General features: G+C 45.0%; 2 protein-coding genes and 1 long non-coding RNA gene across 10 annotated transcripts in view; 1 reads left to right on the top strand and 2 right to left on the bottom strand.

Annotated features, from left to right (window-relative positions):
* Window positions 1-590, bottom strand: part of TMEM44 (transmembrane protein 44) — a 52,075-nt gene extending 51,485 nt beyond the window's left edge. For 2 of the 8 annotated variants that reach the window (XM_067738472.1, XM_067738470.1), the window contains exon 1: window positions 163-554. In XM_067738472.1, the coding sequence (XP_067594573.1) occupies window positions 163-299 (137 nt within the window). In that variant the 5' untranslated portion in view covers window positions 300-554. Of the gene's footprint in view, window positions 1-162 lie in introns of all 8 variants that reach the window. The other 6 variants (XR_010943668.1, XM_067738467.1, XM_067738473.1 and 3 more) reach the window with 6 other exon arrangements.
* The window catches only part of LOC137225057 (uncharacterized), a 15,202-nt gene continuing 1,481 nt past the window's right edge, over window positions 1-13,721 (top strand). The window contains exon 1 of the long non-coding RNA XR_010943669.1: window positions 1-254. This is a non-coding gene — a long non-coding RNA (uncharacterized lncRNA). The remainder of the gene's footprint in view (window positions 255-13,721) is intronic.
* The window catches only part of LSG1 (large 60S subunit nuclear export GTPase 1), a 24,733-nt gene continuing 23,411 nt past the window's right edge, over window positions 12,400-13,721 (bottom strand). Inside the window, exon 14 of the mRNA XM_067738466.1 lies at window positions 12,400-12,872. Within this exon, the coding sequence (XP_067594567.1) occupies window positions 12,690-12,872 (183 nt within the window). The 3' untranslated portion in view covers window positions 12,400-12,689. The remainder of the gene's footprint in view (window positions 12,873-13,721) is intronic.

A 13,721-nucleotide genomic window follows, 5' to 3' on the forward strand; every position in this document is an offset into this window, starting at 1 on the left:
ATGTTCCTCTCGATCCTGCAATTGTGCTGCCTCCTGCATCCTCCCTTTCTGCCCCCTTCCCTCTAGGTTTCCAAGCGCGAGTTGGCAGGGAGCAGCGCCCCATTTCCCCCCGCGGCCGCCCCGGTCCCCGCCCTGGCGCCGCCCGGCCCCAGTCCCCATTACAGCGCGTGGACGGCGATCCAGCAGGAAAAGGCGCAGATCCACAGGCCGAAGGAGATGCAGACACGGTGGCGGGCGAAGCAGTGGTCCAGGTAGTCCCAGTCCCAGAGCGCGGGCGCGGGGCTGGGCACCTCCCCCATGGCTGTCTCGGCTCCGCCTGGCCCGGTGCCCGCGCCTCCGCCTGGCCGGGGACCCACGCGCAGCCTCCCCCCGCTGCCCGCCGCCCCGGGCGCTGCCTCCCCGCGCGTCTCCTTCTCCGGTTCTGTTCCTTCGCGGCGGCCCCAGCCGAGCGCACCGACCGCAGGCCGGAGATGGGCGCGCCCAGCTCCGCGCTCCCGGGGGCGGGCGGCGGCGGTCAAGACTCGAGGGAAAAGTTTCCGGGAACGCGCGGCTCCCCACCCCTCGCGCTATTGTCGGGGGTCGGCGGGCGGGAGGCCGCCCCCCAGTGGCGGAAGCCGGGAGCAGCCTCTGCACAAAGGCTGCGCCCCACGCCCCCCAGACAGCGGCAGCACGGCTCCCGCGGACCCCTTCGCTGTCACGCACCCCCAAACCCGGCGGCCAGAGCGGAATACAGTGACCTGCCGGCGCACTGTGAGGCACCTCGTCCGTTCATTAACCCACCATGTTTCCTGAGTCAAACAATACATACTTGGCGCCTGGGGAGCTTGCTTGGGCGCTGGGGATCCCGCGATGAGTGGGGCTTGGTCCAGATCGTTAAAATGGCACAATACAAAGGGTGCTGTGGGAGGCCAAGAAGGAGGAATCAAACGCGCCCCTCTGCATCCTCCCTCACTCTTTTCTGAGGCTGGAGCTGCACCCTGTGTCCCTGTTCCGTTGCCCAAGAGGGGCTCTGGAGGCGACGTCCTCTTACCCCGCGACCCCCGCAGCCAGGGAGCCCCGTGATTTTTGCAATCTGTCCCCTCCCATCCAGCCACACTGCCGTCAGTTCAAGTACACAGGGCTATTGTTCTTGAAAACAAACTATTATTATGATTTAAAATTTTCATTGTTGATTTTAATAACTTTTCTTAAAGGACATGACTATATCATTTCTTTTTTTTATTTTTAAAAATAGCTTTACTGAGATCCCATTCATATATCATAAAATTCACCCATTTAAAGTGTACGATTCAGTGGTTTTTAATATATCCACAGAGCTGTGCAACCACCACCGTTATCTAATTTTAGAACATTTTCATTACCTGCCAAAAACCCTAGTGCCTACTAGCAGTTACTCTCCACCCCTCTCAAGCACTCCCAGCCCTAGGCAACCACACATCTACCTCTGTCTCTATGGAGCTGCCTATGCTGGACATTCCTTATAAATGGAATCATCCAATAGTGACCTTTTTGTGACTGACTGAGCATAATGTTTTTAAGCGTCATCCGTGTTGTAGCATGTATCCGTATGTTATTTCTTTTTATGGCTGAAAAATAATCCATTGTATGGTTGTACCAGATTTATTTATCTTTTCATCGGTTGATGGACATTTGGGTTGTTTCCACTTTTTGGCTGTTATGAATAATGCGCTGTGAACCTTTGTCTACGAGTTTTTGTGTGGACATAGGTTTTCAGTCCTCTTGGTCACATACCTAGGAGTAGAATTGCTGGTCCCATGGTAACTCTGTGTTTCAAGTTTCGAGGAACTACTGGACTGTTTTCCAAAGTGGCTACACTATTTTATTGGTTCACTCATTTAAAAAAAGTTATGACCACACACGGGAGAAATAAAACACTATCTGTCAGGCATTGTGCTAGGAGCGGGGGACACATTGTTGAGAAAAACAGATGTTTTTCTACTTCAGTGGAATTTACAGTCCAGTAGAAAAGAGAGAGATATTAAACAGGCAATCGAGCAAATAAAGATAAAATTAAAATATGTTATTAAGCAAAAGGGGCCAAAATTCAAATAGTAACATGATTAAGATGAATTGATATAAAATTCATGCCAACTAAGACAAGATTAAAGGGTTAAATTAAAAATATATGTAACCCAAGTTTCTCATAGTGTATAAACAAAAAATGCTCCTAGTCTGAAACCTCTGCCTTCTGATTCTTTTTTTTTCTTCTTCTTCATCTTTTTTTTCTTCTTTGTTTTTGCCTTCTTGTTCTTTTCGGGCTCTTCCGGTGTTTGTTCTCTGTGCTTACAAATGGTCATCTCTACCTTGCTCTCCTGTGGGTGCTGACCAGTGACTGCCTAGATCCTGGGTTCCTCTAGTGATGCTGTCTACTTACTGCTCCCAAAGGCAGATCTATCCAAAGATAATCTATTCCACTAATTATCTCACTGAAGTGAGGACACAGCCCACAGTTTTGTGTCACTCTCTCACCAGGCCCTAAGGTTGCCTTATGCTCAGTTTTGTTTTGACTTGAAGATACCACTATTTAATTTGATTCAATCTTTGTTACGGTTTCCTTCTCTCTCAGGCTCAGCATAGACCCTGGGGAGGTGGGCCTAATTTAAAAGTTGCGGGGACTTCCCTGGCTGTCCAGTGGTTAAGGCCCCGTGCTTCCAATGCTGGGGGCACGGGTTCAATCCCTGGTCGGGGAACTGAGATCCCACAAGCTGCATGGTGCGGCCAAAAAATAAAAATAAAAAATAAAAGTTGCTTCAGGGAATTCCCTGGTGGTCCAGTGGTTAGAACTCGGCGCCTTCACTGCTGTGGCCCCGGTTCGATCCCTGGTCGGGGAACTAAGAACCCTGCTTGGCCAATCCTCCTCACCCACCTTGGACCAGGTTTACACACATTAACGTCTTTTTCTTAAATTAGTAGTTAATTCTCCACCTTTTCTGTGACTCCTCTGAGAATCTGAAGAAAACCTCATCCCTGAAAAATACGAACTTGTGTGCACACCCACACACAGTTTCTCGTATAATCTTAAGGAATTTATGGAACGCCTGAAATTCAACTATGGATTCCATAGCAGAATAGACCCAGACTAAAAATCCCTAGTTTAAGGGTTTAAGTCCTACAGGTACCCTGCCTGAGCAGTTGAGGCAGTGTGGCCCACAGATTGTCGGTATCAGAATCACTCTGGCTGCCTGTCAAAAAGCAGACCTACTAACTGCAACTCCCTGGGCATGTGTCCTTGGAATCTGCATGGATTAGTTTCCTGGAGTTGCTGAAACAAATCACCACAAATGCAGTGGTTTAAAGAAACAAAAATGTATTCCCTCAGTTCTGGAGGCCAAAAGTCTGAAATCAGTTTTCACTGGACCAAAATCAAGGTGTTGGCTGGGCTGCCTCTCCATGGCAGCTCTGGGGGAGAAGCTGTTTCTTGTCCTGCCTCTTCCAGCTTCTGGTGGTTGCCAGCGTTCCTTGCCTTATGGTTGCATTCCTCTGATCAGTCTCTGCCTCCTGCCTCCATGGCTATATTGCCTTCTCCTCTTCTGTGTGTTAAATCTCCCTCTGCCTTTCTCTTATAAAGACACTGTGATTGCATTTGTGGCCTACTCAGGTAATCCACGATAATCTTCTTGTCTCAAGTTCTTTAACTTAATCACGTCTGCAAAGACCCATTTTCCACATAAGGTAACATTTACAGGTTCCAAGGATTAGGACTTGAAATCTTTGGGGACCATTATTTAGTCAACTACACTGCTTTGCACAAGCTTCTTAGGAGATTCTTTTTTTTTTTTTAATTTATTTATTTTTGGCTGCGTTGGGTCTTCATTGCTGCATGCAGGCTTTCTCTAGTTGTGGCGAGCGGTGGCTACTCTTCGTTGCAGCGTGCGGGCTTCTTATTGCGGTGGCTTCTCTTGTTGCGGAGCACAGGCTCTAGGTGCACGGGCTTCAGTAGTTGTGGCATGCGGGCTCAGAAGTTGTGGCTCGCGGGCTCTAGGGCGTAGGCTCAGTAGTTGTGGTGCACGGGCTTAGTTGCTCCACGGCATGTGGGATCTTCCCGGACCAGGGCTCGAACCCATGTCCCCTACATTAGCAGGCAGATTCTTAACCACTGTGCCACCACGGAAGTCTCTTCTTAGGAGATTCTTATGAGACACACTAGGTTATGAGATGGCCCTCAGTGGAGCTGGAGAAGCTGCGGGGAGCTGTTCCCAGTCTCTGGATATCTTGGCTCATTGGATGATGCAGTGGGAAGACGTGGGCTTTGGAGAATCTTGACTGGAATTCTCACTCTGCGTCCTTGCAGGTGTGATTGGGGTGAAGCACTGATTCTCTCTGCACAGGAGTATTTTTACCTGTAAACTGAGAATAGGAGTACCTATCATAGAGTTACTGTGATTATTAGACATCCTGCAGATAAAGCATCTGGCACATGTCAACAGTGGCAATTATTATTGTTATTGTCCTTCCTAGGAAGAACCTCAGATCCACTAAAAAAAAGAGGTATAGGGCTTCCCTTGTGGCTCAGTGGTTGAGAGTCCGCCTGCCGATGCAGGGGACAGGGGTTCGTGCCCCGGTCCAGGAAGATCCCACATGCTGCGGAGTGGCTGGACCCGTGAGCCATGGCTGCTGAGCCTGCGCGTCTGGAGCCTGTGCTCTGCAACGGGAGAGGCCACAACAGTGAGAGGCCCGTGTACTGCCAAAAAAAAAAAAAAAAAGAGGTATAAAGAATATGTGAAAAGGAAGATCAACAATGGAGGGAGACACAGAGCTCAGTTCTTAGCTCTCTTCCCTTCCCCACCACGTTCCAGGAGCATCTGTCTTCTGTGCTTGTGCATCCCAAGTGAGTTATCTGCAGCTCAGAACTCCCAAACTTTAGACTCACATATGCAACTGCCTATGCGTGACATGTCTTGCATGTCTTAATTGAGCGCATCTAAAACCAAACTGGGTGGTTTTCCTTCCCAAAGCTGCTCCACCGGTGGTCTTCCCTACAAAGGTGATTGGGCGTCCTGGTCCTGAGGGGGGAGGTGCCTGCTCTCCTCCTCTGTTAGGGTGCCTCTCAAGCACGATGAGTGTTGTCCTTCTACCAGGCTGTGAGCACCTTGCAGCTGGGGTTGGTTAGTTCCTACCTGTCTCCCCAGCTCAGTGCCTGGAATATAGTTAGAAAAATATTTACGGAATGAAAATATTGATTTTTAAACAGGCCAGAGAAATGTGATATGTACTTAAGAACATATTGAAAATGCTTTGGGTAGTATAGTCACTTTCACAATGTTGATTCTTCCAATCCAAAATGGTTCTAATGAACCTAGGGGCAGGACAGGAATAAAGACACAGATGTAGAGAATGGACTTGAGGACACGGGGAGAGAGAAGGGTAAGCTGGGCTGAAGTGAGAGAGTGGCATGGACATATATACTCTACCAAATGTAAAATAGATAGCTAGTGGGAAGCAGCCGCATAGCACAGGGAAATCAGCTCGGTGCTTTGTGACCACCTAGAGGCGTGGAATAGGGAGGGTGGGAGGGTGGGAGGGAGGGAGACGCAAGAGGGATGAGATAATGGGAACATATGTATATATATATAACTGATTCATTTTGTTATAAAGCAGAAACTAACACACCATTGTAAAGCAATTATACTCCAATAAAGATGTTAAAAAAAAAAAAGAAAGAAAATGCTTAGGTGATACCTAACATTGCATGTGTGGGTACATTGGGGAAGGCTTTCAAGAAACGCATGAGCTGGGCTCTGGAGAATGTTTGCTTTTGGTGGCAAGGCCATAGCACCAGTCCTGCAAATGTGCTCCTGGAGGTGGTAAGAGCTTGTCTATGGGCACAGGAAACAGCAGAGGTTCTGCAGTGAGGGGAGATGGGCGAGAGGGGCAGATGGTCCGGTCCTGAAGGAGCCAGGACTTCATCTTGTAGGGAACACTTAGGATGATGCATTCTAACCAACTCCCTCCCTGCCATTAGGACCCCTCCCAAATTCTTCCAGTACCTTCCATAGGGCTCTCCACTTGATCCGCCCTCAGGAAGTGTCTCAGTTCCTTTACCAGGCTCCTCCAAGGCCCAGAAGCGAATGTTTTTTTTGGCCATGGTCCAGAGTTTGTCAGAAAGAAAAACTAACAAGAGGACCATAGCACACGTCCTCCCTCACAGCTCGTAAACTTGTCCTGTTGGTAGAGGTACTGCGCCCCTCGGCATTATCCTGATGCAGGAAGGGCTGCAGTGGGCTGAGCATTTCTGAGGAATGGGGGGCCAATCAGGCCGTAAATCCCAGCCACTTGTGGTGGTGGGTGGGACAGGCTAGCCGCTCAACAGCTTTTCTCTTCTGAGGACACATTGCCTCCTGCCAGTGTTCTTTAAAATGCATTATTGAGAGGAAGGGCTTGGGGCTACTCCTCAAACAACATTTAAAAAAAGTTCTGCATCGGTGTGTTTTACCTGCTATAAATACAGAGAAGTTAATTCTAAGAGAATGCAATACTGACCCTTCCAAATCTTTTAAAAAATTTTTATTGAAATAGAGTTGATTTACAACGTTGTGTTAATTTCTGCTGTACAGCAAAGTGATTCAGTTATACATATATATTCTTTTTCATATTCTTTTCCGTTGTGGTTTCACAGGATATTGAATCTAGTTCCCTGTGCTAGCCAGTAGGACCTTGTTGTTTATCCTGGCCTTTCCAAATCTTAATCAGTCCCGTTGTGGACAAGTTGGAGTGTTGTGACTGAAGCAGGTGGTAGGACTGTTGGGGTCCTGGGTTCTATTTAAAACTCTGTCATCAACACACTGTAAGATCTTGTGAGGGTTTCTTTACCTTTTTCCCCTCAAGCTCCTTGTAACATCTGATTACTGAAAGTCACTTCCTGCATGTCACTCAGAAGCTAGGCAAGGGCTAATGGAACGGACAGATGTTGAGATGTTACATCAAGGAAAGTCCTTTTTTAAAGGGACTTTAAAGCAAGGCAACTCACCTTTTTAAAAAAAATTAATTAATTAATGTATTTATTTTTGGCTGCGTTGGGTCTTCGTTGCTGCAAGGGCTTTCTCTAGTTGCAGCGAGCAGGGCCTACACTTTGTTGCGGTGTGCTGGCTTCTCACTGCAGTGGCTTCTCTTTCTGCAGAATGTGGGCTCTAGGGGCACGGGCTCAGTAGTTGTGGCGCACAGGCTTAGCTGCTCAGCGGCATGTGGGATCTTCCCGGGCCAGGGCTCGAACCCGTGTCCCCTGCACTGGCAGGTGGCTTCTTAACCACTGCGCCACAAGGGAAGTCCGGCAACTCACCTCTTAAAGCGAATTGAGCACTTGAATATTTGCATTGAGATAATTATTTAAAAGAAATGTAAGTTCTCACTGCCGTTTGCAATTCAGAAAGCAACCAGCATCCTGCTAAGTTCCTACATGCCAGTATGGGAGCTGGATAACCACCCTGCCTAAAAGTCAGCAAAGGCAAAGAGTAAAGACAGAAGCTCTGTGTGTATCTGTTAATCGTGGTAACTGTTTGATTCTGTAGTCTTCTGGTACAATTTTGTCTGTGCATCTGAATGGCTCCTGAGCCCTTATGGCATTTAACTGTCAATTCTTACAACACCTCACTCCCCGATTTTTTATTTTGAAAAATTTCAAGACTACAGAAAGGTGAAAGAATACCTACCTAGATTCACCAACTGTTAACATTTTGCCACATTTGTTTTGTCTCTCTGTCTCCACTCGGAAACATTTGAAATTGCAGGTATCATGACATTTTACCCTTAATATGCATCAGCATGTTTCTCCAAGGATAGTCTCCTCAGAACCACACTTCTATTGCACTGATACAATAATCTTATCTAATATGCAATCCGGGGATGGGGTGGGGGAGGGGAAGTGGATGAAGGTGGTCGCAAAGTACCAACTTCCTGTTATAAGATACATAATTACTAGGGGTGTGACGTACAACATGATGAATATAATGAACACTGCTCTATGTTATATATGAAAATTGTTAAGAGTAAATCATAAGAATTCTCATCACAAGGAAAACAATTTTTTCTATTTCTTTAATTTTATACCTATATGAGGTGATGGATGTTCACTAAACTTACTGTGAGAACCACTTCATGATGCATGTAAATCAGATCATTATGCTGTACACCTTAAACTTACATAGTGCTGCATGTCAATTATATCTCAGTAAAACTGGAAGAAAAAAATGTAATCCCTATTAAAATTTGCTCAGTTGTTCCAATAATGTCCAGTAATGTAGTTGATTTTTTTTTTTTTCAATTTAGGATTGACTCATTTAGCTGTGTGTCTCTTTAGCCCAGGTCCCTTGTTTTATAGATTGTCCCAAATGTGGGATTCATCTAGTTGTTTCCTCGTGATTATATTGAGGTTAAGTGCTTTTGCAAAAGCAGTACAAGGTGATGTCGTGTACTCCCTAATACACTGCATCGGGGGTGCAGAATGCCAGGGTGGCGTTCCACGGGTGATGCTGAGTTTGATCACTTGTTTAACGTAGTGGCTGCCAGGTTGCTCCATTGTAGAAAGCACTTTCCCTTTGAATTTAATAAGTAAGGGTGGGTGATACTTAGAGGGGTGTGACTATCCAGTTCCACGACGACCTTTCACTCAGTGCTTTCAGCATCCGTTGGTGATCTTGCCTGAATCCTTGATTTCGTTGATGGTTACAAAATGATGATCCTATCATTCCTTCTACGTTTTCTCCCTGGGGTTCTTTTGTAAAAAAGGTTCCCTTCCTCTCCCTTTTTTGAATATTACTATGGATTCAAAAATCCTTTTTAAAAAAACTCAATGGTTTATAATCCAAAAGATTATAAGTGTTTTAATACTGTGTGTTGCCTACTTTAGAGGTAGACAAGATGTATAAATTATAAATGTGAAATTTACCCCTATTCTCCTCCAACTCTGAAAAAAATCTCATCATACTGACCTTTGATTGTTGGGTCAGGCAGGAGTTAACAGTCATTACCTTTAGCAGTTAACTTCTGAAGATGTCACTAGCCACATTCTAAGGGCTTAATAGTCACATATGGCTGTAGTTACGTACTGGACAGCACCGATTATAGAACATTTCCATTATAGCAGAAAGTTCTGTTGAAGAGCACTGTATTACCACATCCATGGCAGCACTATTTTAAAAAACCAAAACCCATTGGGTGATAAGGATGTGTTACTGTAGCTTCATCCATTGTAACGAACGAGCCACTGTGGTATGGGATGTTGACAGTAGGGGAGGCTCTGTGTGTGGGGGGACTGGGGATAAATGGGAACTCTCTGTACTTTCTGCATAATTTTGCTGTGAGCCTAAAACTGGTCTAAATAATAAAGTTTATTAATTGAAAAATTAAAAAAAACCCAAACCTGAGAAACCTCTACAAGCCCACCAATAATAAAACTGATAAATTGTGATATATTCACACCATAGAATACTATTTGGCAATGAGAATGAACGATTTACGATTACACGTGAGAATATGGACGAATCTCACAAACCCTGATTAAAAAAGTGAGATACGTAAGGGTACACACCGTTGATTCTGTTTCTATATAATATAAAGGGAGGCGGAAAGGTTAGAACAGCGGTTAGGTGTGCGCTGGTCATGCTCTGTGCCTGCATCAGGGTGCTGGCTGCGTCAGTGTGTTGCTTGTGGAAATTCAGCTATCTGTACACTTATGATTGTGCACTTTCTGTATACGTATTGCACTTCAATAAAACATTTAAAAATTTTATTGAGGGTCTACTTTTTGCTAACATAATGCCTTTTGTTTTTAAATTGCTCAGAATGGTTATTGTTTCCTCTTTATACTGGAGACTTTTTAAAAAATATATTTATTTGGCCGCATCGTTGCAGCGCATGGGCCCTAGAGCACGCAAGCTTAGCTGCGGCATGCATGTGGGATCTTCGTTCCCCGAACAGGGATCGAACCTGTGTCCCCTGCATTGGAAGGCGGATTCTTAACCACTGGACCACCAGGGAAGTCCCTATACTGGAAACTTTTGAAAGCACCATTTTTCCTTTCTGTAGGGCCTCTCGCCTTCACCTGGTTTACAGTACGTTGAACACAACAGACGACAAATGGTTGTTAGGCGTGGAAATTTAAAACGATTTTCCTCACTTCTCCACAAAGACCGAAGATGGGAAAAGGCTGGTAAAACAAGGTCGGAGTTAAGTAGATTTCTGGCTTGCTGCCAAATTTTTCCTGGTTCCCCACCAAGAAAACATATGCTGCTATTGGTTTCTTGAGAGAAACCACACTTCCTACTAATGTCCTGAAAAGTAAACAGATGACAGATGTATAGCAGGTTCTACTTGAAAAGGGTGGCATAGTCCTTGTAATTAAATATTGGAAAAACATTTCGAAACAAAAAATTTGATAGTGTGATAATGACTGCACTTCGTAAATTTAAGTACTAACCTGTAAAACAAGGGTGAGAATACTTAAAAATAAAAATTGCGAGGATGCTTAACGAGACATGTTCTGGGCAGAAGCAAAGGTGAAACTAGAAATTCCCTCTTCGTGGTGTCCTAGTTTGGGTTCCTCAGACTGTAAGCAAAGACTTAGGTTCAGTTAGTTTATCTGGGTGGTACTTCCGTGAAGCAGAAATGAGGAAGAGGAGAGTGAGACCGGGAAGGGAGAAAAGGTAAGGTGAGTTCATGAGACGGTTTTAGCCGTGGGCAAGTGGGGCTCAGTTCCACTGAGGAAGAACATGTAGAATGTACACACTGGGTGAAAGGGAAGCTGGGGTGCTTACCAACTGGCCCCCATTCCTTACTGGTTGGGGGTTACCCCAGGAATGTTGAGCCCCCAGCCCTTCTAGACTGCCCTGTGTGCAGGCTGAGCAAGCTCCTGGGGTGCAGGAAAAGTCCTCAGGTGGGAAAGCAGAAAACACAGGGCTTGTGGAAAGCTGTGAGCCTGCACAGGAACCGTGTATTGGGCTGCAGGCGAACTCCAATTAGGCTAAGGGATGTGGAGTGGGTGGGGCATCTGCACAGACATCATCTCTTACCAGCAGTACATGCTAGGAAATTGAGTCAGATACTCTTCACAATTGTTACACACCCATGAATGTTAAATATCAAAGGCATACATCAAGAAATAAGCCCTCACATTTACGTTCGACTTTTGACAGGGGTATCAAAATAATTCAATGGGGAAAGGCTAGTCTTTTCAACAAATGGTGTTGGGACTACTGGATATCCACATGCAAAAGAATGAAGTTGGCTTGTCCCCTACCTCACACCATATACAAAAATCAACTCTGGCCCAAAGACCTAAATTTAAGACCTAAAACCCTAAAACTCTTGGGAAAAAACACAGGAGTAAATCTTAGTAACCTTTTATTTGCCATACTTTCTTAATTATAATACCAAAAGCACAAGCAACCACAGCAAAAAAAGATAAATTTGGACTTCATGAAAATTAAAATTTGGTCAATGAATACTTATTAATGAACAAAAATTTTTAATTTCCCATATATAACAATTTTCAAATATACCAAATACATTATGGTCAGTTAAAGGCAAGCCTTCTTTTAAAAAAAATTTTTTTTAAATAAAAAATATTTTTTTTAACACCTTTTTTTTTGGCCACACCTCATGGCTTGCGGGATCTTAGTTCCCCCACCAGGGATAGAACCCAGGCCCTTGGCAGTGAAAGCAGAGTCCTAACCACTGGACCACCAGGGAATTCCCAAGGCAAGGCTTCTTAACAGTGAATTCATGAACTTTGGGGACCTGTGAATGTTCTGATACATTTTGCAAAATTGTGTAGGTGAGAATGTGCATTTTTCTGGAGAAAGCATTTATAACTTCCATTAGATTTCCAAAAATATCTATGACACAGAACAAGGTAAGGATCTGAATTAAGGGACTAATGAGGCTCAGAGAAAAAGAGAGACAAAAGTAAAGAAGTGAGAGGCTGAAGCAGCCATAGTGTATTACAAAGGTGATTGTAAAAGGTCAACTGCCCTTGTTGGTCAACTACTCCTGATGGTCCTAAGTGCTAAGGACGTCAAGGATCCCTACACCTAAAACAAGAACCAGCTGCTTAGCTGCCACTTTCCTCACTCGCTGTGGGTCTGGCTATAGAAAAACCCACGCTCCCCTCTGGGGAAGAGACTCACGGCGACTTTCAACAGAGGATTATGCTCTTCAAGGGCTTTTAAAAATCACCCGTGCTAGCCCCTATTCCAAGACGTGATATGCCTTCTGCCATATTAGGGGTGTGTATTGGGTATGTGTGTGAGACGGAGAATCACAAATCTCATAATGTACTCAAAAATCCATCTAAAATCCCAGCATGTTTTAGCAGATTAAAATTGTTTAAATAATGTGAAATGTCCAAATTGCAGTGTAGCTACACGAACAAATAAAAAATCCATGTGGCAATTTAATTTTAATATCTCTTCAAAAAATTCCCAGATTACAAATTACTATGCATCTGTATATATGTTTACACAAATAAACATACATCATTCATTCCCCCATCTCAGATTCAGCCTCCTACAGGAACAGGTTTCTGGGGCTCCAAGACGACCCTGTTAATTGGAGTTGGTGCTCTGAGGAGCCCCTCGGTCTTGATATCAGCTGTTGGGTGTGAATCACAAGGGCAGGGTCCACCCTATAGCACCACAGATGCACAGTGCAGATGCTACTTCTGTTGCAGCCCAAGTTCACGTATCCAGGTGCTTATAGAGTCTACGACTTTTCTCTTTTTTATTTCTGTTGCCATGTTTTTTCCAGGGCTTCCCAGCCCCCGTCTCAGACCTGCTCACAGTAGCTGCCGTCACCAGGCCACTCCCAGGCTTGTAGCCCATGACAGCCTGGACTCCTTTGGTCAAAGCTCTCAAATTTTCCTAGGAAATAAGAGAAAATATTATTGGCGATGTCAGCAGTCTCCTTTACAGGATATGCACAGGATTGCTTATGGAGAACTCCAAGAAAGTGGACTTCCATCTCTCACTGGTCCTCTTTCTCTCCCCATTCCTTAAATAAGTTTCTCAGTGTTTTGTCTTCACTCCATTCTCTTTGTCTTCAACTTTGTTTAGTCCACGGCTTCAAACAACATCTATAACTAGGCTCAGTACCAGCTATTTTCTGGAAATCTCTATCTTGATACCAAACTTCAACCGGCCGCAACCCATAGTTAGTTAGAAGCTGACTCTCCATTCTTCATTTCGGCCAGTGGTATAAGAATCTGCCCAGCCCTGAAGATGGCGCACACTCTGTCTTCCTTATCTATCACACACAGCCAGGCACTAAGCTCTGTGGATTCCACTCTCAAGAACTCTGTTCATCTTTCCCCCTCTTCTCCATCCCCACTGCTCTAACCCAGGTGTTCATCAGCTTTCACTGAACTTTCACTTTCACTGCAAGACTCCTCAAATGCAGTGTGCACATTTCTATCAGAGTGCTCTATTCTGTATCTCTCTAGTCCTGTCCTCACAGATCTCTGATGGCCGCCTGTGGCCTGGGGAATCAAGTTCATATTCCCTCAAGTGGCACACAAGGCCACCTACAACATAGGCTCTTTACTGAAAATATCCACAGTCTCACATCTTTTTGCCTTTGTTCATGCTACTCCTTCTATCTGGCCCATGCTACTCCTGGAAATCTGGCCCTCACTGCTTCTTCCAACTGACACATTTTTATTTGTTCCTCAAAGTCCAGCTTAAATATCACTTCTTTTCTGTAGTTTAGCAAGG

The sequence above is a fragment of the Pseudorca crassidens genome, chromosome 5 (genome assembly GCF_039906515.1).
Source record: "Pseudorca crassidens isolate mPseCra1 chromosome 5, mPseCra1.hap1, whole genome shotgun sequence".
NCBI lineage: Eukaryota > Metazoa > Chordata > Mammalia > Artiodactyla > Delphinidae > Pseudorca > Pseudorca crassidens.